The sequence below is a fragment of the Gopherus flavomarginatus genome, chromosome 9 (assembly GCF_025201925.1).
Source record: "Gopherus flavomarginatus isolate rGopFla2 chromosome 9, rGopFla2.mat.asm, whole genome shotgun sequence".
Classification (NCBI taxonomy): domain Eukaryota; kingdom Metazoa; phylum Chordata; order Testudines; family Testudinidae; genus Gopherus; species Gopherus flavomarginatus.
In genome coordinates this window covers 8,005,576-8,028,648 of record NC_066625.1, presented here as the reverse complement: position 1 = coordinate 8,028,648, position 23,073 = coordinate 8,005,576, and the positions used below count along the sequence as shown (strand labels likewise).

The window sequence follows — 23,073 nt, the reverse complement described above, 5'->3', positions numbered from 1 at the left end:
ACAGCTGGGGTGACCTGGAAGGGGGGGGGTCCATGCCACTGCATTTTTCACTGCTATTGTTACACCAACCCATGGTACAATTGCACCTTAATTTGCAGCGTAGACATACTTGCCAATGGTCAGCTCTTGGGATCAGTGGCTTTTATTTATTAGAGTACAGTGCCCAACACCTTGCCGGGGCCCAGTTGGCTCCTGGGAAAGTAGCACCGCTGCCACTGATCTCTGTGCCTGTAACTTATAATCACATGACATCTAACTTTGGAGTTAATAAATCTGTTTTCTGTTTTACCTAAAACAGTGTGTTTTGGGTTGATGTGCTTAGAGAATCTCAGCTCAAGGGTTGTTGCACCTCCACTAGCCATTGTTGGAGTGGTAAACTAATTAATGAGCATGCCCTGACCAAGGGAGTCTTGAGCAGTGTAAGAGAGTATATTTCTGGGGTGATTTGCTGGTGCCTCTCTCTGTGTAAGACATGAGTGACTGAGACAGCATTCATGTAACTCAGCTGAGTGTGGGTCTCCACATGCTGATGGCTGAGTGATCACAACACCTGGAGGGGTTTGCTGCTTGTCACTGGCATAGCATTGTGAGAAATGGCCCAGGCTGGAGACTAGAGGGTGCACGGCAGTCCCAAAGTTCCAGGTTTTACCTGGGGAAGCCCCTCACAGGTACCTAAGTCCCTTGGAGCAGCAGTTCTCAACCAGGATTCTGCATCCCCCAAACCAGTTTCAGGGGTCTGTGAATGCATGGGTGGCAGGGGTGTTGTCCCTCCAAACGGCAGTGCCAGAGTGGGACAGTCCTGGGGGCAGCTCCACATCCCCCCGTTCCTCTACTTGCCCGTCCCAAGGCCCTGCCCATGTTGGAAGGTGGGAAGCTGGAACCAGGCAATGCAGGGTGGCTGCTGCTCTAGCTGGTGGCTTGGAGAGGACAGCCACCTTGCGCCCTCATTCCCTCCTGCTGGTGCCCAGCCCCCTTTGACAGCACAGCCAGTAAGAGCCACCCTGGGTGGCTGGAGCTGGCTCCAGGGCTGGCAGAGCCCACAGAGAGCAGTGACCACAGCCCTCCTGGCACAACCTCTCCCCCTGAGCTACCTGATCCCCCAAACTTTTGAGGGGTGTGTGCCCCTCTTACCCCTTTCCATGCCCCCTGCCCTCCCCCTGGAGCCAGGGCTGGGAATGGGGCTGCAGGTCTGGGATGTGTGTGTGTGGGGGGGGGGAACATGGCCAAAGGAGTAAGGGAGCTGGGGGTGCATCGGGCTGGGATGGTGACCAGGGCCTGAGGCTTGGACCGGGAGCAGAGCTGCAGCCAGGCTGCAGTTCAGGCCAGTAGCTAGGTCCCTGGCCAGGTGAGGAGCCAAGCCAGGGCTGGGGGCAGAGCCAGGGATGGGGCAGGGCTGGGTGGCAGTTCTTCCCTGCTAGGGTTGCCAGGTCTCCAGTATTCAACCAGAACACTCTGGTCAAAAAGGGACCCTGGCAGCTCCTGTCAGCAGCACAGCCTGGGCCTGGGGCGAAGGCAGCCCCGCCCCGCCCCGCCCCCCTCCCCCCCCCCCCCGCCTGGGCTGTGTGCTGCTCCTGGAAGTGGCCCCCAGGACCCTGTGGTCCTTAGGCACTGGCACAGCCAGGGGGGTGCCACACACTGCCCCTACGTCTAGTGGTGGCTCTGCAGCTCCCATTAGCCAGGTGCCGTGACCAATGGAAGCTGCAGGGGGGTGAGGTGCCTACCCCTTCCCACATCCCAACCCCCTACCTCAGCCCAGAGTCCCCTCCCGCAACCCAAACTGTGACCAGGGGAATGGCTGGAGGCAGTGCAGCTTGGGGCAGGGTAGATCTGGGTAGAATACCCTCTTTGGGGGCTGGCCTTGGCCTCCCCCTAAACATTATGCCTTGCTGGGGGATGGGGGGAAGAAGAGGAACATGCCACACAGTGTGGAGCCCTCTACCTAGTTACCCCACTCCCTGCATCCTGAGCTACCCCCCTGCCCACACACAGCCCCTAACCCCTCCCTGCACCCCAGGCTATCCCCTTGCCCAAACACAGGCACTAGATACCCTATCCCTGTACCCTGAGTTACTCCCCAGGCCCATACGCACCTGCCCTCCCCCTGCCACCCTAAGCTACCCGCCATGCAGCAGAGCTCTTAGCTTCCTCCTTCCCTGCACCCAAAGCTAGCCCCGGCCAGCCACACAATGCCCCACTCGTCTCCTGTCATCCTGAGAGACCCCCTCTGTGCTGCACACAGCCCCTAGCTACCCCCCTACCTACTGCCCTCACTGTACACAGCCCCTAGAGACCCTCTGTGTGCACCCCCCTATTATAATTTTTGGGTATGCCCCCTCCCAACTGAGACAGACTGGGTGGCCTGCTAAGGTGAATAAGGGGTGGATGTGGCGCTCCTTCCCTGGCACCCCACCCTGAGGAGCTGGGCCAGGCACTGCCTGCTCTGGTAGCCAAAGTGTGGAGCCTTAATACCCTGCAGGGCTAAAGCCCTTACTCCCCTCTCCCTTCGGTGAACATCAGTTAGAGGGAAAGATGGCACTTGATGACACTATTTCCCCCCACCCCATCTCCCATTAATCAATTAACTCAGGCTAAGAACAATGGGTTAATTCCAGCTGTAGCTTCAGTGAAACCAGCAGTCCTGGCTGCACACTTAGAGCTGCAAGAACATTGCTGATGTGAAAATTCTTGCATTTGCTCTATGTTTATGTTGATTGTGAACCTTGAAGTTAATCAAGCTGGACAGTTTCTGAAATAACAGGATAATCATCTCTCCACTGGGTTATGTACACATTGGCTGTGTCATCTTCCTGGGAAGGCTGTGCAGAGTCAAGAACCTTGGAGCTGACAAATCAGCTGCTTGGGATTAAAGCCAGTTGGGAATAACTGTTTCTTACACACAAGCAGCAGAATCTAAGAACAAAAAGACATAAAAGGTTCTGCAGTCCAAACCCTGGGAGCTAGTGCAAGAGAAGTCCCATGGTTAAATTGCTGCTCTTATGTCCAATCCAGTTTTAAAATACTTAAACATCAAGACAAATCAGGTTCTCTCCATTTTACAAAAATAGCTCTTATTGAGTTTTAATGCTTGTTGCCATTTTTACAGATGTTATTGACAAAAATACCCGGGTACTAAATATACATAAAAACAGAACCTGCAGATGGGTTTGAATACCAGATCTGGTTCTTGTTAAAATGCAAACACATTGGTTCAATGGAATTACAACACACTTTCTTTGCCTTTTTTATTTTTAAAGTCTCTAGTCCTGTCAAGATTTCCAACAATACCCTAGGATAAAATTAGAAATACAGTAATTCCTTTACAGTAAGATGTTCACTAAGAGCCAAAGTCAGTAGCTAAAAGATGCACAGATGATGCTGCTCTTCTTGTGCATGCTCTCCTTGCCATGGTATTAGACTTCAAACTCGCTACTTCAGGCTTTCACAGCGAGGGAGATTCTGTAAACTGGCTGTTTCCTGCTTAACCACACACTACCTGGAACGTTAGAATACAGAGAGCAGTGGAGCACTTCTGAGGGGAGGAGAAAGGTAAGAAGCGCTTGTCCAGGATAAAGTACCCTCTGTGCTTGAAATCTTACATCCTTAAGCAAAAAATAAACGGAACTTTGCCTACACATCATCATTCAGTGTGCGCTTTGAGACAACCCTTGTGTCACTTACAATTTTGGACAGTAGCAGATTTCTGGACCAAACCTAAAGCGTGGTTTTAAAGTTAGGCTATTAAGAACGTGGACCAACATAAATAAGAGTCCTCTGCAATTCTCTGTTGTAGCATAAGTCATGAAGTTCTTCAGATCCAGCCAAATCTACTGAGCACGAAGTGGTTTTAGAAAGTAATGATAGGAGTGTTCCATAACTGCGGTTCAGATGTAGTAACCTCAGTCACACACCTAAGATTTTTGTTGCTTCTTTGCTCCTCTAATCTATGGAGATATTAGGTGGGACCTACAGTGATATTATGTCCAAATTGTTTTTGTCTCTCTGCAGTCCCAAACATCAAGACATCTATTTATGGCAACATCCAAGATAAAATCCAGAGCTGCAGGAGTTCTACTGTCACCCCATTAGTGATAAGGCTGGCACAAGGCCACTGACTGGTTTACTCTGGTTGCTTGAGTTACACTGAATTAGACTTCAGTTTGCAGGCTAGGTTCAGAGTGGAGCTGGAGTCCAGAGCCCTATCTGGAGGCAGAGAGCAGCATTAATTACATGCACTCTTAGGAGCACAGTCTCACAGCAATTCAAAAGCCTAAAACTAGAACTCTTAGAGTTAACCTGAGGGCAGTACGAGGTTCAGTGGTGTTTCACTATTCACATGATGTGCATGCTGAAGGCTCAAAAACCTCTCGGTTCCCTGCAGGTATTCGAAGGCAGCAAGTGAGGCCAGGCATTCCCGGTTAGTTCCGAGACTCCAAAGAGGTTGGGCTGCGGACCGTTGACATCAGGTGCGACTTGTACGTCTTGCTCAGGCCAGTCATCCAGAACTTGAGGAGCTTGACATTGTCTTCCTCAGCCGCCCCCAGAATGCTGAGCAGTTTTTGAGTGTCCTCCTTGGGTCGACTGTCTACTTTGGTGAATTTAAAGAGGACCTTCACTTTACTGCAGAAACAAAAAAATCCTGTCACAGGCGATGCATTAGTACACATTATGTTTCAGATACAGGCATAGGCAGCACTGCAAGTTTCTCTTTTGTACCCAATGATTCTGTGCAACAAGATGCTAATGAAGCATCAAAAGGAAAATCCCAAAGGAGCTCCTCTTATGCTCAGAGGTTTGGAAAAGGGAATTGGACATAATTATTAGCCACTTCCAGCCCTGATAATATTTAACAATTCTGAATTTTCCCTTTCCCGTTTTCCTTTATGCCTTCCTCCACGCCATCCTGCACACTAGGAACAGCCTCCCACTGAATGTGCACATCCAACTCCCTCCTAGCTTTCAAGTTATGCTAAAACCACACTAGGGCCATGAATTATTTCTCCCAATTGTTCCATCTTCCACTGTAACCACTTGTCCACAGGCGCTGCATGTGAAGGCACAACACCATGTTATCTGTTTAGCACAGTTACCTGCTGTAGATCTTAGTGGACATTCAGAGCCCAATATACATTTGCAAAGAGCTTTGAAGATGGAGACAGCTCTTGAATCCTGACACTTTGGGGAGGTAAGCAAGATTGGTCTTGTAGACCAGCATCACAATTGGGGAGACTGAGGCACAGAGGTTAAAAGAGACTTGCCCAAGGCCACTGAGGGAGTTAGTATCAAAGCTAGGATTAGAACTAGGGCTCCCTAGCTCCCAATTCTGTGCCCAGATCATACTGCTCTCCAGAGAGTGGGGCTCATAACTAACGTCGAAGGTCAACTGGCTACGAACTGGTCCTGTATAAAGTGATGAACATGCAAGTTGGTTATCCCACCAGTGTCTCTGGAAAACCCTTTGGAATATCTTGATGGGATTACACTAACAAATATCTAAAGCTGTTTCACAGAAACAAAGCAGTTGCCTCTTACTTCATCCACTCCTCCTTCAGGCAGACAAGGCACTGATCCACAACGTCTACAGAAAGATTCTGGTTAGTCAGAGCAGCTTCAATCTTGTTCAAGATGGTAGGGCCAACTGCAAGCACAGGGAGAAGGGTCACAAGAGGAACAACAGATCGTCCACTTTTAATGCCTTTACCAACCGTTAACATGGGATGCCTATGCTTGTCTAAGGCTCAGTGGACTACAGCTCAGGGGCACAGAATGCCTCTGGCCCCTTTCAACACTAGTTCCAGAGCATTAATCTGCATGCACTTTTCACCACTGCTCTGATTCAGTGCATTAAAGGAATAAACTCCCTCTGAACAGAGCCAGAGCATTGAACAACGGCAGCAAAGCTCGTCTAAGTGAAGGCAGGGTTCTTAGATGACTAATCAACCCAAATCCCTTCTTGGGCCAAGAGGAAATTCATGGGTATTACAAGAGGAAAGATAACAGCCCTCAGCTGCTCCCTTGCCTTCCACAATAGAACCAATGTTCTGAAAGAAGCCGTATGGAACTGTACACGTGCTAGTAGGATCCTCCAGCCATAGCTGGGGACTTGCAGCAGCTTCTGGAACGCAGTAAGGTCTTCTGCAGTGCTGTTGAGGAATCCCTGTTTTAGCTCTCTTACACCCAAATCCTTAAAGGAGTGTGAGAGGAGAGAGGGGATCAATCATGTGCCTACTTAGAGCCTACGAAAACAGCTCTTCTAAATTAAAAAAGGATTGCTCTGAAAATACTGAATGCACGGTCTACAAAAGTGCCTTTGGGTCACACCCAGTCCAAATGACAGGCCCACTTGGAAAGAGTAGTTTGTAGGTAAAATTAAATTCTCAGCATGGGAGTATCAGGCACTTTTTTAAAAACCAGGTAAAGCTGAATTTAGTCCTTGTCGTTCACAGTCACAGGAAGTTAGTATCAGACACTGGAGTTAGATAATTTTATCGTTATCTGGCTGACTAGCAGATTAGACTACACTTGCATGAGTTAAGGGAAATGACATGTTTCACAGCACAGACTGTTCATCATGGATCAGGAAAGTATCTCCCTAGATACATTATTGTAGGCCAGGTGAGTTATAGAAGGTTCTTCCTCTTCTCTGAAGAAGATTAAACAACCTGCTGAGCTAGTATGGCAAATCCTATATAATAAACAGCATTTCAACAGCCTGCTTATCTAGAGAAAATCAAGTTCTCTAAGACCATATTTGTGTACCGACATGGCCTTGCATACAAACTTTATTAGCAGCCAGACCACAAGAATAAGCCCACACAGCCAAATGCTGATGAAAGAATGCTAACAGCTACAGATAGAGATTCTATTCCAGCCACAGTGGCCTAGGCCTCTCCTGACAGAGTTCCACCTTTCCAAAGCACCCACCTCGGTCTGCTGCCACAGGGCTGCCACTGGTGACCACAAACTCGTACTTGCTGAGGGGCTGCTCATCATCAAACAAGACCGGGTAGAGGCTGCACCGGGTGGCAGTGCGGACTTCCACAATGACAGCAAATTCTAGAGAGTGATGATAACCCCCCCAGCACATTAAAACCAACAATCTATATGAAAAATAATATATCAAAATATATATACTCTGTGCTTCAGAAGGGCTAATTTCTCCAAAGTGGAAGGAAATTGTGAGCAAAACTAATCATGAGGAAAAGTTTAGACTGCAAAAAAATGTGAATGAAAATTGGGAGTTCTTTGAGAAGAATGTATTAGATGGCCAAAAAATCATGATTCCACATTTAAGAAAGAGGACAACTTTGGCTAAAAGCCCATTTGCCTTCACTTCATCAGTGAACCAGCAATTTGAAATATAACAAATCAAAAAAAAGTAATCTAGATGGCAATCAATATAAATTAGAAATTATGAAATGTAAAAAAGCTAAAGACATTGAGGGGAAATATGGCTGGCAGGGCTAAAGACAATAAGAAGAAGTTTTTAAACTATATTAGGAACAAAAGAAATCCTTTCAATGGCATAACATTACTACACAGAAATGGTAAAATTGTTAATGATGCAAAAAAGGCAGAAGCATTCAATATATATTTCTGTTTTGTATTTGGAAAGAAGCAGGATGATATAATTGCATCATAAGGGGATGATAAAATACCTTCCTGTCCATTAGTAACAAAGGAGGATGTTAAACATCTACTTAGGTAAGCATTTTTAAAATCAGCAGGTCCAGATAACTTGCACCTAAGAGTCCTAAAAGAGTTGGCTGGGGAGATCTCTGGCTTTCTGATGTTAACTTTAATAAATCTTGGAAATATAATAGCAACCACCTGCACCCTTGCTGTAAAAGGAATTAATTTATAGTAAAAAACAACAACCAGCTCTGGCCAAGACTTTACTGACTAACATCTACGATGTTCTCTGTCTTTTAAACCTTTTGCTCACTAAGGCTCTGATCGAACTTCCATTGAAGCCAATGGAAAGACTCCATTTGACTTGAGTGGGAATTGGATTGGACCCATACTGTTGCTGTATTTGTTTAGGATCCCCATTCAGAAAGGCTGACAAAGGGCAAAGTTTAAAACACCTTTAGGTTAATCTCTCACACAAACCCACCACACACAGCAGCTTGTCACAGATTTGTGTGTGTGCATATAAACTGAGTGCTACTCTGACAGGCTGCAGTGTTTGGTCCATATACAGCAGTATTAGCCTCTTATTAACCAGGAACTGGGATTTCTAGTCATTGAGCCCACTGCAAGCAATGATCATGCAATGTCCCTCAGCAATAGATCGGGTAAGGTCACTTGGAAAACATCACAAAGGGGCACTGGTTCTAGTTCATTCAAGGATGCTGGGCTTTAGTTGACAACTTTTTGCCTTCACAAGGTATTTTAACATAGACAACAGGGAGAGGAGCTAGTTCAGGAGCAGGCTCTTACCAGATGACAGTATGTGGGGTGGGATATGCACATGGGGGCTGAGCCCCAGAAAGTTACACCGATATGCCTCTTCATAGTGGTCACTGTAGGGGATAATCCGAACACAGCCTACAGGCAGCATGGTCTGCAGAAGGAAACAAACATGGCAAGAGAAGCTTTAGAACTAAATAGATATGGGCCCAGATTCACGTCCAAGTTTCTGTCTCACTTGTCAGGCCGGTGGCATCTCGGAGGGCTGCTAAGGCAGCTTGCGCTGACTCTGGGAGATGGAAGTATCTCACTTGGCTTGAAAGACTCCCTTCGGACAATACGAGGCTGAGCAGGGAACCACTCCCAGCCCTCCTTGGCTTAGAGGCTTAAGGGCTGCAATATGGAGCCTTCAAAGGGGAAAAGTCTCCTAGAAACCTTTGGAATAAGAGAGGTAGCAGTACCCTCTTTTTCAGTTCTACTCGGTGATGTTTTCTTCACTGCTCAGAAGAAGCGTGATTATTTCAAACAGATCAGTTCTCTTGCTGCTGGTTGTTACACAATAGCAAGACACTAATTACTACAGGCCCTACATAAACAATAGAGGTGCTGGGTTTTTTTAATTTAAAGTTTTGGTAACAAAACAGCAATTTTTGTTTTAAACGCTATAAGAATTTGGAGCACATTCTGCACCAGATTATATTTTAAGAGGCAGGTAAATTTGAGGGGCTAAACTGTTAAACAACTATGGAAGAAGATGCAACAGGGAGATGAAGAAACAAGTTCTTACCCGTAGGATGTCAAAGGCAGACTGGATGAGATCTGCATCTCGTGCTTTCCAGATGACCTGGTTCCCCATTAATACGTGCCATGCCAGCATGCGGAAAGCTGATGCCCCCAGGACCTGAAACAAGTTAATCTTGAGTTTACTTGGATATTCTACTACTCTCCTTCACTATTTTAGTCCATCACAAGGATGTCTGCAAAGCAGCCTTCCAGCCATGTTATTGATTACATATTGGAAATGCTAGTGAACTATTACCATTAAGTCTACTGCATACAGCACAAGTCTAAATATGTATTTTAGTGTCGGTGAAAGATGCTAGACTGACAGCCCGGTGGGGCTCTTGTATTAATTTAGATGGAATATATGGGCTCAAAGAGGTGTTAATATGACCCTGTCTCTGTCCAACATTAAACAGCTGGAAACAAGGTTCAGGGTTTGGTATACAGAGACCTCCGCCTGCTTAATGCATACCAAACACATGATTAAAAGTAATTTTTAACCTTCATTAAAGATACAGAACAGAAGGAAAACAGTTAAAGGACGTGAAATGTAAAGTGTTAAGTAAGGCTTTATTTTAAACAATATCCATTGTTCTCGCTCTTTCACTGCAAAGAGCCTTTAGAAGGAAAAAAACCCTTGTTTGACAGTCTTTTAGATAGTTATCACCATTTTTAATACTTTCTTTTGCAGGGGGGAGTTAGTTGAAATGGGCTGGAGGAGTTGTTATTGCTGTTGTCAAAGTTTTATTTTGTTTCCTAGAAGTCAAAACAAGAGAAACCCACACAAAAGGGGAAAGAAGCGAACACCACAAATAGAAAATGCAGCTTCAGCCTCTGGTGCTGACTTTCACTTGCAATCTCACTGCTGGAAAACAACAGGTACAGCACACAGTCTTATCAGCCACTTGGGAGACCTGGAAAACTGGTACCAGCATCGGACAGTTTGGGGCATTGCTTCTATTTGCCTTTCTGGTCACAGGCTGATAGCAGTATTGCAGTCTTAGCCGGGCTTTTATTAAACAGAATGCAAAAGAAATGAGACAAGGAAGGAAAAGGGGAACACAAGGAGTGAAGGGAGACAGTCTCATACGCAGGGGGTGTTTGGGAGTCAGCTAGAGCCAGTGGAAGTGATGATGGCATCTGCGTTCCTCTCCCTGGCGCACTCTGGTCAGATCTTTTGGGATCAGAACACCGATGGCCCAATGGTGCTACAGTAGATCCGGGGATCTCAGGAGACAGTGGCAGCCATGCTGGTAAAACTGACTGCAGCGGTTGTTGTCAGACAGCTTTTTCCTTCTGCGAATCTCCCCCAAACATCTTTCTTTTTAAGAGCCCCCAAAAAGCAATGGGTGGAACAGCCAATCCCCTCGTTATTTTGTTCATCTGTTAGGACTAATTTCTGACACCCCAATTTTGGTCCATTGATTTCTGCTTCCACACTTTGCCAGGCACATTTTAAGACAGTCCTTGAATTATATCAGTAGGCCTTTTGATTTGGACTGAGTCTCCCTTTTGCCCCTTTTCCCATCAACATTTGGTGTTATAGGTTATTGCGACATTTTACAAAAACTTTCACTCACTTTTTACTGTTGCACTCACAGTTAGGGTCAATTTACAGGCCCAATCATCACAGCATGACTTCAGCCCTCTATCTCAGAGCAAGCACAGTAGCACATACTTCCCTGCCAACATTCCTGACCACAACCTAGGATGAAATTCAGTTCTAACCACAGGTAAGAGAACAGCTCAGTTCTCAGGGCCATTCACACACTCCTTGGTCTCTCAGCTGAGGCTGCCAACGAGTGGGCCAATCCATGCCAACTGTGCTGGTAGTTTGGGCAAGACAGACACTTGCTCATTTGGAGCAGGACTGAGACTTAACACTTCCTACAGGCCAAACTGCCAATACTTGACAACAACTTTCAATCACTACTGACCTGTGCTGTGTTCATACTACTGGTCCGGGGATGAAAATGCCTAACCCCCGTTACCAATGCCCCGTTTGCCAACTTTGACAGGTGAAAAGAGCTGTGTTAATCTACAAACAATATTCATACCATTGTAAGTGACCTGATCAGTGAACTAAAGTTTCTGTACAACTATGGAGAGTTATTAGAATTTCTTCTACAAATGTATTGATCTAACTTAAGCGGGGGCTGTGGCAGCACAAACAGGAAAGCCCCATGATAGTCCTAGACAAGATGCACTAAGCACATGCCTGGAAGACAAAGGGGCAAGCTGTGAGTTTCGAGGATCCTGTCCCCAACGAGTTATGAGCCTTGTCTTGCCAGGCTGGGAGGCTTGAGACAAACAGTCTAAAACATTCAAGAGCCTCTCTCAGGGAGAGAGGCTGACAGACAGAGACTCGGGGGGCGGGGGATCTAAAGAAATCAGGCTTTCCCAGATTCTGGGAAGCCTGAGGGAAAAGCTAGACATGCCTACAGTCTGCTTTATAATTTTTCAGGGGAAATTTTCTCTTAAATGTTTTTGTTTTAACTAAAGAATACTCTGCTCTAAAGAGGTTGGTTTGTCACTGTATTAAACCACTGCCATGGCTCTCAGAGGGCATAGAAGTGCAGGGCTGGACATAAATCAGACCTGCTGGGTAAATCATACCTGACACATAGGGGACTGCAACTCAGGGCCTGATCTCTGAGAGAATAGCGCAATTCCTCCCTGAAAGACAAGTGACAGCTAGATGCTGGAGACCTAGAACGGGCGCCCTCACACCAAGAGGAGTTAGAGATGCAGTTCACCTTATAATCGTGACAACCCCCCATGCTTCAGATGCCAGATGGTTTACAAGTTCTTTGCTGACTCCTCTCTGAGCAGCATTGCTGACATTTAGAGGTAGATAAAACAGGTACCAGGAAAGAAAAACTGAGTTTAGATCCCAGAAGAAAATGGTGTGCGTGTAAAAAACAAAACATGGCAGTAAGTAGCCATTCTCTTCTGAATAAAGGCTTTGCCGGTGCATAGGTCAGAAAGCACCCAGCCAAATACTCCAGTCCTCCTTTCCTACCTGTCTCATGTGCCTGAGGGACCGGAAGACAGACAGCCTTCTGGAAGCTACATTCCAGCTGCTGCAATCTGACACCAGAGATGTGTCCGTTGGGCATTTAGTTAGCTCCCGCCCTTCCACAACATCTGGCTGGGCAGAAGGCTTCTCTTCTTCTCCCTCTGAGCCATCCCAGCCTTCTGACTCTTCTTTCAGATCTCCAAGAGAAGAGAAAGATCATTTGTTATGTTCCCTCCAGATACAACAACTGCCCCAGAGCTCAACTTCTGAACATCGTCTAGTATTGTTTCACACTTGACTCGCTGTGGCCAATTTTGGGAGGGAGGGGAGAAATGGGTGGGCCTTTTCATGATAGTAGTATTTGCAGCTTATTATGCAAACTAAGGTAATAAGTAATCAAAACTCATGCTTCAGAGCATAAAATGACAACTTACTTCCTGACTCTTTGGTGTTTGCCCCAGACAGAACACTGCACAATTGGCCAAATACCCTATGGAGCTTTCTGTATCCTTCCTTTGAAGGGACCAGCCGCTCCTTGAAGCGGGCTATGCAGATATTTGAGTAGATGGACTGATGAACTAATTCAGTGTGGGAAATCCATGTTTCTAGATATTTAGGAAGCTTGTGAACTAGCAAGAAAGAGGAAAGCCTCATGTCATGCAATAGTAACTTCTCTTTGCCAGTCAGACACATTATTAGGTACATCCCAGCTAAAAGGTACAGATATCATGGTAATATGAGGCCAATATGCAAATAATGAATGCACACAGGGAGACATTAAACCTCCACAGGTCTTATTTTCACATCAGATTTCTTTCCACATGGGAGGACATGAGTCATTAGGCAAGTTGTATCACAGGATGACAGAGGCAAATAGTACTTATGCTGTGGACGCAATGAGCAGATGTTCACAGTTTTCCCATCCAAAGCATTCTGAAATGCTCTCCCTGCTCTAGAAGCTTGGAGACTCACCTGCAAGCTTTTCCATCTGAACTAGGGTGTCCTCTGTGGGAGCTCCCTCCAGAAGCTTCTCTGTGAGTCGGCTGCCACAGGCTTTCAAAAGCCTGGAGAAGTGAAAAGTGACAGGGGAGGGGGAAAAAAAAAAATCAGCATTCATCAAGCCTGCTTGATGGGGGCAGAGCTGTCAGCATGAAACCTGGCAGAGTAAGCTTACCAAGAATCAGGCTACCACTGAGATGTGGTTCATTTGAGCTTTCCTTCAATTCCCCATGTTGTAACTACTAAAAAACTTTTCACAATGGACTGCAGCACCCAAGGGCATTGGAAAGAAAGGCTGGTATGCTGCACTAACATACTATTATACCCCTCCTAAAAAACCCAAACCCATCACATCTCCAGGAGTACACCACTCTCCATGGCATCTCTCCAGAGGAGTCCGAGTCTGGCACTGGCATAGCATACTGTGAAATTCCACTAACGCACATCCATTTGGGAGGGTAAAACATCTTATACTGCATAGCACAAGGTACCAGGGCATGGCAGAGTCAGACTGTTCAACACAACAGAGTTACTATTGTCACAAGTTAGGTGCGGGGTGGGGTGGGAAAGAAGAGCTCTATTTCCTCCTTCCACTTTTGTCTGATGCTTTGCAGAGCCTCTCCCTCTAGATCAGAGAGGCTGATAAACATGATTCCCACTGCAGTCCGTCAGTGCTGCTCCTGAGTCAGCCAGAATGTCTGCTGTAGAACGATAGGAAAAGCAAGGGACCAAGAAGACTGCTGCATCAACATGCCCAGTCCCTGCTAACTCTTGGGATAAAGCCCCACATAGTACTGGAATACCAACAACTTAGATGCTCACTCCATGTCCCCACTATTATAGGATGCTGGGAAATGTCTCCGTTATTTCAATAGGTGGTATAGGCCCCAGAGACACAGAGGACATTACCAAGCAAAGGAAGTGTGTAGACATGCCCACAGGTTGTCATCGTTGGTCAGCGATGTCAGGGAACGGGCTGCATTACCATTCCTCTGGTGCAGAAAGGGGGTGAAGGCTGTATTCATGCGCTGGGCTCGCTGCGGGCACCCATACTGCTCAGCCTCAAACACCTAAGTTACAAAATAAAGACAGTTAGAGGACAACAGAAAAGACATTTAAGTAAATATGACACAGTGGAACAACTAGGCAGATGCACCTTGTTAACGTGGAATAAACCCCCTTTTCCCATCAGCTACAGAATCAAGCTGGAAAGTCTTTTCCCACCAGAAGGATGGACAAAATGAAAAATTTCCCTTTAGATCCAGAAAAGAGAGGAAGAATGACATTATTACAGACAAGGCTTGACTGGGCTGGTATATGGCAGTTTGCCACACTGGCACCTCTCTCAAGCTGCTATCTTATTCTCCAGAATCTCAGCTTTAAAAGAAAGAAACAAATGGAAAAAAAATAAAAAGTAAGTCTCTACCATTTATGGTTGTGAAGAAACCTCAAAACAGAATGTAACGGAAGCAGAAACGTCTAAGTATGCAGTGACTGGGGGTACAATTTTCAAAAGCACCTTGTCCCACTGATTTCCAATGGGACTTAGGCACTTTTGAAAGTTGGATTGGGGAGCCTAAAGCACCCAAGTGATTTAGAAAATTTACTATAGTTCTGACGGGTGTGAACTGCCCCATTCATTTCCAAGAGGTGTTATCTCAGATACTCAGCGATGACAGTTAACATTAACATTTACATTATTTCATCCCTCATGTGAGAAATTTAAGAACAGATCTGCCCAATTTCCTGTGGGAGACACCACGCTTTGGTGCCACAAGTGGGTGGCATTTGGGAGCTATTTTGCCTGTCCCAATCTGGAAGCAGCCAAGCCCAAGAAACCTAGCAGAGCCTCTATAGTTAAGCTCCACCAAGAAGGAACTGAGAGGAATTTGAGTGCTGCACAATCATAATTTGAACATCTGCCCAATCTACCATGAGTGGCCCTTATTCCAATGTCTCACATGGGGCGAGTTTATTTTGTGGGCAGAGCTTGGAGGTATACCACAATTCCCCTCTCTCCCTTGCAGTTCAACTCCTTCTTATAGGCAACAAAAGAGATGGGATGGAGATGTCGTCTGACTTCCCTTCTGAGGCATCCTAAGCATGGGTCCATCCCTATGTGCCCCTTAATCCCAGCATCGACACACAAGTTTCCCTTACAGCTCTAGCTGCGTACATTACTCTTTAGTTCTCTCCCAACCTGTTGAACACGCCCATCCCACTTAACCTTCTTTCTCTGACCTGTATTTGTGTTCTCCCTCGAGCAGACTCACTTTGAGTGCTTTTCCCTGAAGCTCATCAATGATGCCTCGGATCTTCCCCAGCAGGAAAGGCCAGGAGTTGATGAGATAGATCCGGTCCATCATAATAGTGATGATGCTGTACCAGCGCTGGAAGCCACGCGCCAGGCTGTCTTTGATGAAGAAGGTGTGGCTGAACACAAAGCCATGCTGCTCATCCCCAAAGAAGATAGGGCCTTCACGTCCTGGGCAGACCTGGTGGGAAACAGACATGACAGAACACATTGGCTCAGCACATCACTTAACTGAAATTACGTTGAGCTCTTCAAGCAAAGCTTTCCACTTGTTAGGGTATTGCCTGCTGAGGCATGGGCAGCCCTTTCAGGAGTGCCACCCAACATACAAGGTCTGATAGATGGAGCCAAACATCTCCGCTGCTGCCCCATGTACCTGGCACAACCTTCAGGTTAACTGGAACTTAAGAATGCCGCTATATTCTGCTACAACAAAATTGATTAAATGGATGCATGAGCTGGGGCAATCTCAACTTCTGTAAGGTTTTCCCTCCTTTTGTAAGAGGCTGTAAGTTATCGGTCCACAAAGGTCAAAAACAACATTTACCGATACTGAGCAACAACCTGCAACACTACCACGGAGGTGGCTTATTTTGGAAATAAATAAGTAAGATAAATAGAGGCAAATACAAGAAAGCGAAAACACAGCTCTGAGCTCACAAGTGCCTTTGCTTCAGGTGAAGAGCAGGCATCCCAAAATTAGCAAAGGTTCTCTCCAGTAACAGATCAGAAGATGGAGGGACAAAATGGGTGAGGTAATCTCTCTTACTGGACCAACTTCTGTTGGTGAAAGAGATAAACCTTTAAACTACACCAACCTTTTTATGCCTAAGATCACCTTTTGAATCTTAGGGCAACCCAGAACCTACTCTGCCCTTTCCCTGTGGCCCCGCCCCTTCCCCAAAGCCCCACCCCACTCACTCCACACACACCCCATCGCTCACTCTCCACTACCCTCACTCACTTTCACTGGGCTGGGGCACGGGGTTGGGATTCAGGAGGGGGTGCAGGCTCTGGGCTGGGGCTGAGGGGTCTGCAGTGTGGGAGGGGGATCTGGGCTGACACTGGGGGAATGGTTTGAGGGACAGGAGGCGGTGAGGGGTGCAAGGTCTAGGAGTTTGGGTGCAGGAGGAGGCTCCGGGCTGGGGGAGAGTGTTGGGGTGCAGGAGGGGATATAGGGTGCTGGCTCGGGGGGAGTTAGAGCTGGGGCAGGGGTGCAAAGGGAGACCCCTGCTCCCCTCAGCCGCAGGGCTGCACTGGCCGCTTCCGAGAGTGGCATGGGGCCAGGGTTGGCAGGGAGTCTGCCTTAGCGGCAACCACTTTACGCCACCGGAGATCGCAATCGACTGGTCAATCCTAGAGGATTTCCCAGTCATAGAATATCAGGGTTGGAAGGGACCTCAGGAGGTCATCTAGTCCAACCCCCTGCTCAAAGCAGGACCAATCCCCAACTAAATCATCCCAACCAGGGCTTTGTCAAGCCAGACCTTAATAACCTCTAAGGAAGGAGATTGTGATCAACCGGTTGGTGACGCTGAATTATATAGAGCTCTTCTTCAGGTTTGAGAAATGTACTCAGAAGTGTCACAGCTAGATATAAAGGTGGAACATTAGTTAACATGTATGCTAAAACACTTATGCTAGAGAGCATTCGAGGTGATCAGATGATGAACATTAAAAATTAATTCATCAAAGCTCTGAAATGACTAAAACTTTATATAAAAAAACCTTTCAGGCCTTCTTTATGCATCAAAAAGGGCAGGGTCAAGTATTTTTTCTTTTGCAATCACCTTTAAAAATTCCTGCCAAATACTGAGACCCAGTGTCTTGCCTTGCCTTCCATCTCCAACCCCTTCCTATGGCTGTGGAGGGGCTGACATCAGTGAAGCAGAGTCTTAGATCAGAAACAGCATACACGTCTATACACAGATTTTCTTCCTGCATTTCATATCACTTACCTCACAACTCAGGCTGCGGACACAGGCCTGACGCACAATGCTGAACAGCTGAGGATGGTTTGGGTGCTGGTGGCTGACATATTTGATTGATGTCTCTGTGTCATGGCTGACATATCCAGGGTGTCCTGCTGCAAGAGAGCGGCAACCCTGACCACAGAAAAGGAAAATCATATATTAAAGTAGGACACAATGATCTAATGTACCTATATGTAGCCCCATTACCACAGCACCTGAATGACTAAATCTTCAGCATAGGTATCCTCACAACACCCCGGGAGATAGGAAAGTATTTACAGACGGAGAACTGAGGCACTGAGAGGCTGAGTGACTCATTCATGGTCAGGAAGTCTGTGGCACAGCAGGGACTTGAATCCAGGTCTCCCAAGTCCTAACCACCAAATCATCCTCTCTCTCCTACAGCCTCTTTCATAACTAACTCCCTCGCTGGATTTTGTATTTGACGCTGGCTACACAACTGGCCAAATTCAGCTGATGGTGGAAGCAACTGTGAATCCACTGACAAAGTGAAACCTGTCACCACTTGAGAGACACAAAGCACACTAGCAATAGCTTAATAAAAAAGGTACCAACAGTTAAGTGGAAGAGCACCGATGGGAACGGACAGACACACAGGTGAATACATTTTCCCTACAATTTTAACTGGATACAGAATTTTTTCCATTTTCTGTTTTATACTTTTGCGTTAAGTGTTGCTGCTGTTAATTGATGGTCAGGCTTTAACTACACAGATGGCTGCACGTCAGTGGTGTGCAAAACAATTCTAATCTAATCTAGAGTTTATAAGGGTTTCGGGATCCTTTGTTGTTACTGGCACTGTGCAAGTATAAGCCATTTTCCGTGCACTATTTTTTCTCCCAAACAATAACATGCCCTTCACTAATAATCCCAAAGCCCATTAGTTCAGCAAAAGACACAGGATGTTCATATACACACCTCACACATATCTGACTTCTTTGGCCCTGGACTACTAGAGTCAGCACTAGCACCTTCTGCTGGGCTGTGTGAGCGGATCCTGCTGCTCATCTGAATGCCGCCTTCTTCGTCTTCTGCCTGCTCACTTTGCCCAGGGCTGTCTCCATTCCCGGCGCCCTGAGGAAGTGGTGAATGCAGCACCTCTGTACAAAAGAGGGTGCGAGGGCCATGGAGCTCACAGAAATGACAGAGGGCAACAATGGCGTTCATAGTGATAGCTTAGCTGGCTCCTCAGCTCTCCTGCAGGTGAGGGAGGAAGGACCCAATATCAGTATAATAAACAGAAACCAAAATATCCCTCCATTCCAATCAGCACCAGCCTGGATCTTTCCCCTCCGGAGAAGCTTGGAGTCAGGTTCAGCTCTGTGGCCAGGTCACTTCCGAAGGGGTCATGCAGGCTACAAGTCACAGATCTCAGCTAGGTCCTTTTCTCTCTAGGCAAGTGGGCGAGTCTAGTGCAGGATTCTCAGGCCTGGGCAGGGCAAGGCCAAAGCAGTGCAGGGTCCAACCCAGGGGGGCTTCCCCATGCTGCCCCTGCCTCAGCCTGGACCTGCAGGGACACTTCTAAGGATGAGAAAGGAGATCAGTCCCCCTCCCCCGCCAGCACCCAACTTCTCTGTCCCGGGAGCCAGTCTGGGCTACTCATGGGGCACCTGTCCCCTAGCCCCAGGGCCGGCTTTAGGAAGTGCGGGGCCCAATTCGAACATTTTCAGCGGGGCCCTGGCAGGGATGACTAAAAAAAAAAAAAAGCCTTTTGTTTCTTCCATGTATTATTTACTTTCCATAACTATATAAATAATACAATTATATATTATGCACATTGCATCATATATGCTGTTGATTGCTTATTAATGACCGCCATTTCATATCTGTGGGTCCCTGCCACTCCCTGCAGGTGTGCACATGTGTGGGTCCCAGCTGCTTCCTGCCCCCCTCATTGAAGCAGGTGTGCAGGGTTACTGCCCTGGGAACTGCAGGGCAGCAGTGGACATGAGGCTGGTTGGAGGCAGGGCAGGGGCTGACTGGAGGTAGGGTCTAGCTGCAGGCAGGGCAAGGGTGCAGGGCTGGCCGGAGACAGGGAAGTGTGGGGGGGGGGCTGGCTTCAGGCAGGGCCGCAGTGGGATGCAGCAGGGGTTGAGAGGGCTGGAGACAGAGGAGTACGGAACTGGCTGGCTTCAGGCAGGGGGGTGCAGCAGGGATTTGCTGGAGACAGGGCAGGGGGTGTGGAGCTGGGTGTGGGTAGGGCAGGCAGGGTGTGCAGGGCTGGTGCGGGCAGGGCTGTGTGTGGGGCTGTCTGGCTTTGAGCAGGGCCACAGAGGTGTGTGGCAGCGGTTGGCTGGAGACAGGGCAGGGGGTTTGGCAGGGGCTGGCTGCGGGCATGGGGTGCAGAGCTGGCTGCAGGCAGGGGGGGCAGGGCTGGTGTGAACAGGGCAGGGAGTGCAGCAAAGGCAGCTAGAGCCCTCGCCCTTTAAAAAGCACCCAAGGCTCCCGCTATCCCAGGGCTCTGGGGGTTATTTAAAGGGCCTGGGGCTCCCCTGCTTCTAACCCCTGTGGACCTTTTAAATAGCCGTGGGAGCCCTGGAGAATACATGGGGGCGGGGGGGGGGCCTCCGGTGGCTATTTAAAGGACGAGGTGGCAGAGGCAGCTGGAGCCCCGGCCCTTTAAATAGCCCATGGAGCCCCCGGCTATCCCAGAGCTTTGGGGGCTATTGAAAGGGCCCAGAGCTCCAGCCAGGAGAGCAGGGCAGCAGGTAGGGCTTGTGCTCCGGCCGGGAGAGCGCGGTTGCCACGCTCTGGCCGGGGCTCTAGCAGGGGCCGCGGCGGGGCTCGCCCCGCTCCAGCCGGGGCTCCGGCCGAGATAGTGGGGTTGCAGGGCGGCTTGCCCCGTTCCGGCCGGGAGAGCGGGGTTGCAGGGCGGCTTGCCCCGTTCCGGCCGGGAGAGCGGGGTTGCAGGGCGGCTTGCCCTGCTCCGGCCGGGGCTCCAGCCAGGAGAGCGGGGCTACGGGGCTTGCGGAGCTCTGGCCGGGGCTCCAGCTGGGAGAGCCAGGCTGCGGGGCAGCCGCGCTCCTGCCGGTACTTTGGTCAGGGGAGCGGGGCTCTGGAAGACCCCGGAGCAGACCGCAGCTGGGGTAAGCAAAAAACATTTAAAAGGCGCTTAACGCGCGGGGCCCTCTTAGGCGTGGGGCCCGATTCCGGGGAATCGGCTGAATCGGCCTAAAGCCGGCCATGCCTAGCCTGACCCCCAACTCCCCACATGGGGGCACTTCCCTGGCCCCTGCTGGGACCTGGCCTGACCTACCCCATGGGGGGGTCTTCCCTCCCTCCCAGACCTGCCTGACCCCATCTGCCCCCGCTAGGACCTGGCCTAACCCCCCCCCACAGGGACACCTGCCCCCCCCGCAGAGACCTGGCCTAACTCCCCCCCCACAGGGACACCTGCACCCCCGCAGAGACCTGGCCTAACCCCCCCCCACACACACACACAGGGACACCTGCCCCCCCCAGAGACCTGGTCTAACCCCCCCGGGACACCTGCCCCCCCCACAGAGACCTGGCCTAACCCCCCCCCCAACAGGGACACCGCCCCCCCCCGCACAGACCTGGCCTAACCCCCCCAGGGACACCTGCCCCCCCCCACAGAGACCTGGCCTAACCCCCCCCAGGGACACCTGCCTCCCCCCGCAGAGACCTGGCCTAACTCCCCCCCCCCCACACACACACAGGGACACCTGCCCCCCCCCCGAGACCTGGCCTAACTCCACCCCCCCAGGGACACCTGCCCCCCCCACAGAGACCTGGCCTAACTCCCCCCTCCCACACACACAGGGACACCTGCCCCCCCCACAGAGACCTGGCCTAACCCTCCCCGCTAGGACCGGACCGGACTCAACTCCCTCCCCGCGGCGCCGGTGAGGAGGCTCCGGCCGGAGACACCCCCCGCAGCGAGAGGCTGGGGCTGGACACTCACCCGGCGGCTCCCCCGAGACCCCTCCCGTCCCGTGCCTCAGGGCGCCTGACACTGACTGACGGCCCGAACCAACACCCTTCCCGCGGCAGGGGGAGCGATCCGCTGCCTGGGCTGCACCACGCGCGCTCGCCCGGCGGGAAGCAGGGGCGGCAGGGGGAGCGGGGCGGGCAGACAGACTGTAGCGCTTCTCGGTCTCCCTCCTGCTCCAGTGTTTCCAGCCGGACCCTTCTACTCCCCCCATCCCCCCATGTCAGAGGTTCAGTCCGAGGCCATCTCTGGCAGTGGGCTGAACCATTTCTTTCAGCCGGGGGGTGCGATTGTGAGCCCGGGGCGCGGCAGAGCGAAGACCAGGGCTGAGCCAGCCAAGGACCGGGCTGGGGTGAGGGAGCAACAGCCGGGCTGGGCTTGGGCTCGGGCTCTTAGGTAGCGCCGCCCCACAGCAGCAGGGAGATGGTACATTCCGCCAGGGCTGGCCTGTGGTACACAACTCGTGCGTGTGGGTGGGGCTGCGCAGCGCAGGGCGGGGCTCGGGGCGGGGCCAGTCCCAGGGTTGCCCGGGTGGCGGCGCTGTGCAGGTCCATCTGGGTGCAATGCTGGAGCAAGGTGGGTGCATGCAATTTGATTGGTAAAAATCTAGAGACTCCTAGTTCCCATGTGACAGAGAGTCCTGTGGCTGCTTATAGACTAACATGATACCTGGTTAATGTTTTGAATGTTACAGGTTACTATAAATGGAAGAAGTATTTCAAGTTGATTTCCCATCATTAAGGCTACCCTTTAGTCATGGGTATTTTTAGTAAAAGCCAGGGACCTGTCTATGGCTTATACTATAAATACCCTGACTTAATCTTGGGGGACCGCTGCTGGAGGGGAGCCAGGGGGCTGCTGCTTGGATGGGCACCCTGGGGGGCCACTGCTTGAGGTAAGGGGGGCAGTAGCACCCACTGCCAGGAGCTGCTGAGCAGCAGCTGCTCTGGCAGCCCCCTGGACCACTGCTGGGGGCAGGGAGTGGCACTAGGACCAGCACAGCCCCTGCTGCCAGGGGACGCCCCAGGACTGCTGCGGGGGATGCCGAGAAGCAGCTGCTCCAGCCGCCCACAGGACAACTGCTGCTTAGGGGGAATCGCAGGGGGCTGCTGCTCGGAGGCAGGGAGATGGGCCAGTAGCAGCAGCTACTCCGGAAGCCCCCAGGACCACTGCTGTGTGGCCCCAACTGCCAGGGACTACCTGGGGACCACTGCTGGGAGCTGCCAAGCTGCAGTTGCTCTCACCACCCCCAGGACCACAGCTCAGGTGGTCCCCAGGGCCAGCCACACCAGCTGCATGGGGCTGAAAGGAAAATTATCTTGCATGCCATCAATGCGACAGAGAGAGATGCTACTGAGATCTGGATTTTTGTATAAGACACAGCTGTTCTAATGCTGTCTATGAGATTCTACCCAATTCAGTTCTGTTTTTATGGCTGCTGCTGGGGAACAGAATCACTGTACATTCCAGAGATGTGTTCTTATCATTCAGACCATTGAAAGCCACTGCACTGCAAGATACCCATGCCCCTTCAAGCTATGATACTACTGGAAGGTTGGCTGGAAAGACCAAATAATTTTAATTCAGACTCTGAAGATCCTCT

General features: G+C 49.6%; 1 protein-coding gene across 3 annotated transcripts; it reads right to left on the bottom strand.

Annotated features, from left to right (window-relative positions):
* Window positions 1-3,042: 3,042 nt before the first annotated feature.
* Window positions 3,043-21,688, bottom strand: FLCN (folliculin). Of its 3 annotated transcripts, none has more exons than XM_050966568.1 (12): window positions 21,440-21,688; window positions 18,437-18,710; window positions 17,483-17,629; window positions 15,484-15,705; window positions 14,120-14,280; window positions 13,184-13,275; window positions 12,215-12,408; window positions 9,197-9,310; window positions 8,440-8,563; window positions 6,922-7,053; window positions 5,530-5,635; window positions 3,043-4,617 (listed from the first exon to the last, which is right to left on the bottom strand). In XM_050966568.1, exons 2-12 carry the CDS (start codon window positions 18,683-18,685, stop codon window positions 4,416-4,418), a joined length of 1,743 nt encoding a protein of 580 aa, XP_050822525.1. In that variant the 5' UTR covers window positions 18,686-18,710; window positions 21,440-21,688; the 3' UTR covers window positions 3,043-4,415. The 3 variants fall into 3 exon arrangements, with proteins under 3 accessions (XP_050822525.1, XP_050822526.1, XP_050822527.1); XM_050966569.1 differs by having other exon boundaries at window positions 18,437-18,715; window positions 21,444-21,456; XM_050966570.1 differs by lacking the exon at window positions 21,440-21,688 and adding an exon at window positions 21,327-21,401 and having other exon boundaries at window positions 18,437-18,715.
* Window positions 21,689-23,073: the final 1,385 nt, after the last annotated feature.

Coding starts and splice junctions, on each gene's coding strand:
- FLCN (XM_050966568.1), bottom strand. CDS start 18,685: ATGAACGCCATTGTTGCCCTCTGTCATTTCTGTGAGCTCCATGGCCCT. Junction 14,281..15,483: donor TTCAGGGAAAAGCACTCAAA/GTGAGTCTGCTC, acceptor TTTGTAACTTAG/GTGTTTGAGGCTGAGCAGTA. Junction 12,409..13,183: donor TCAGATGGAAAAGCTTGCAG/GTGAGTCTCCAA, acceptor CTTCTCTTGGAG/ATCTGAAAGAAGAGTCAGAA.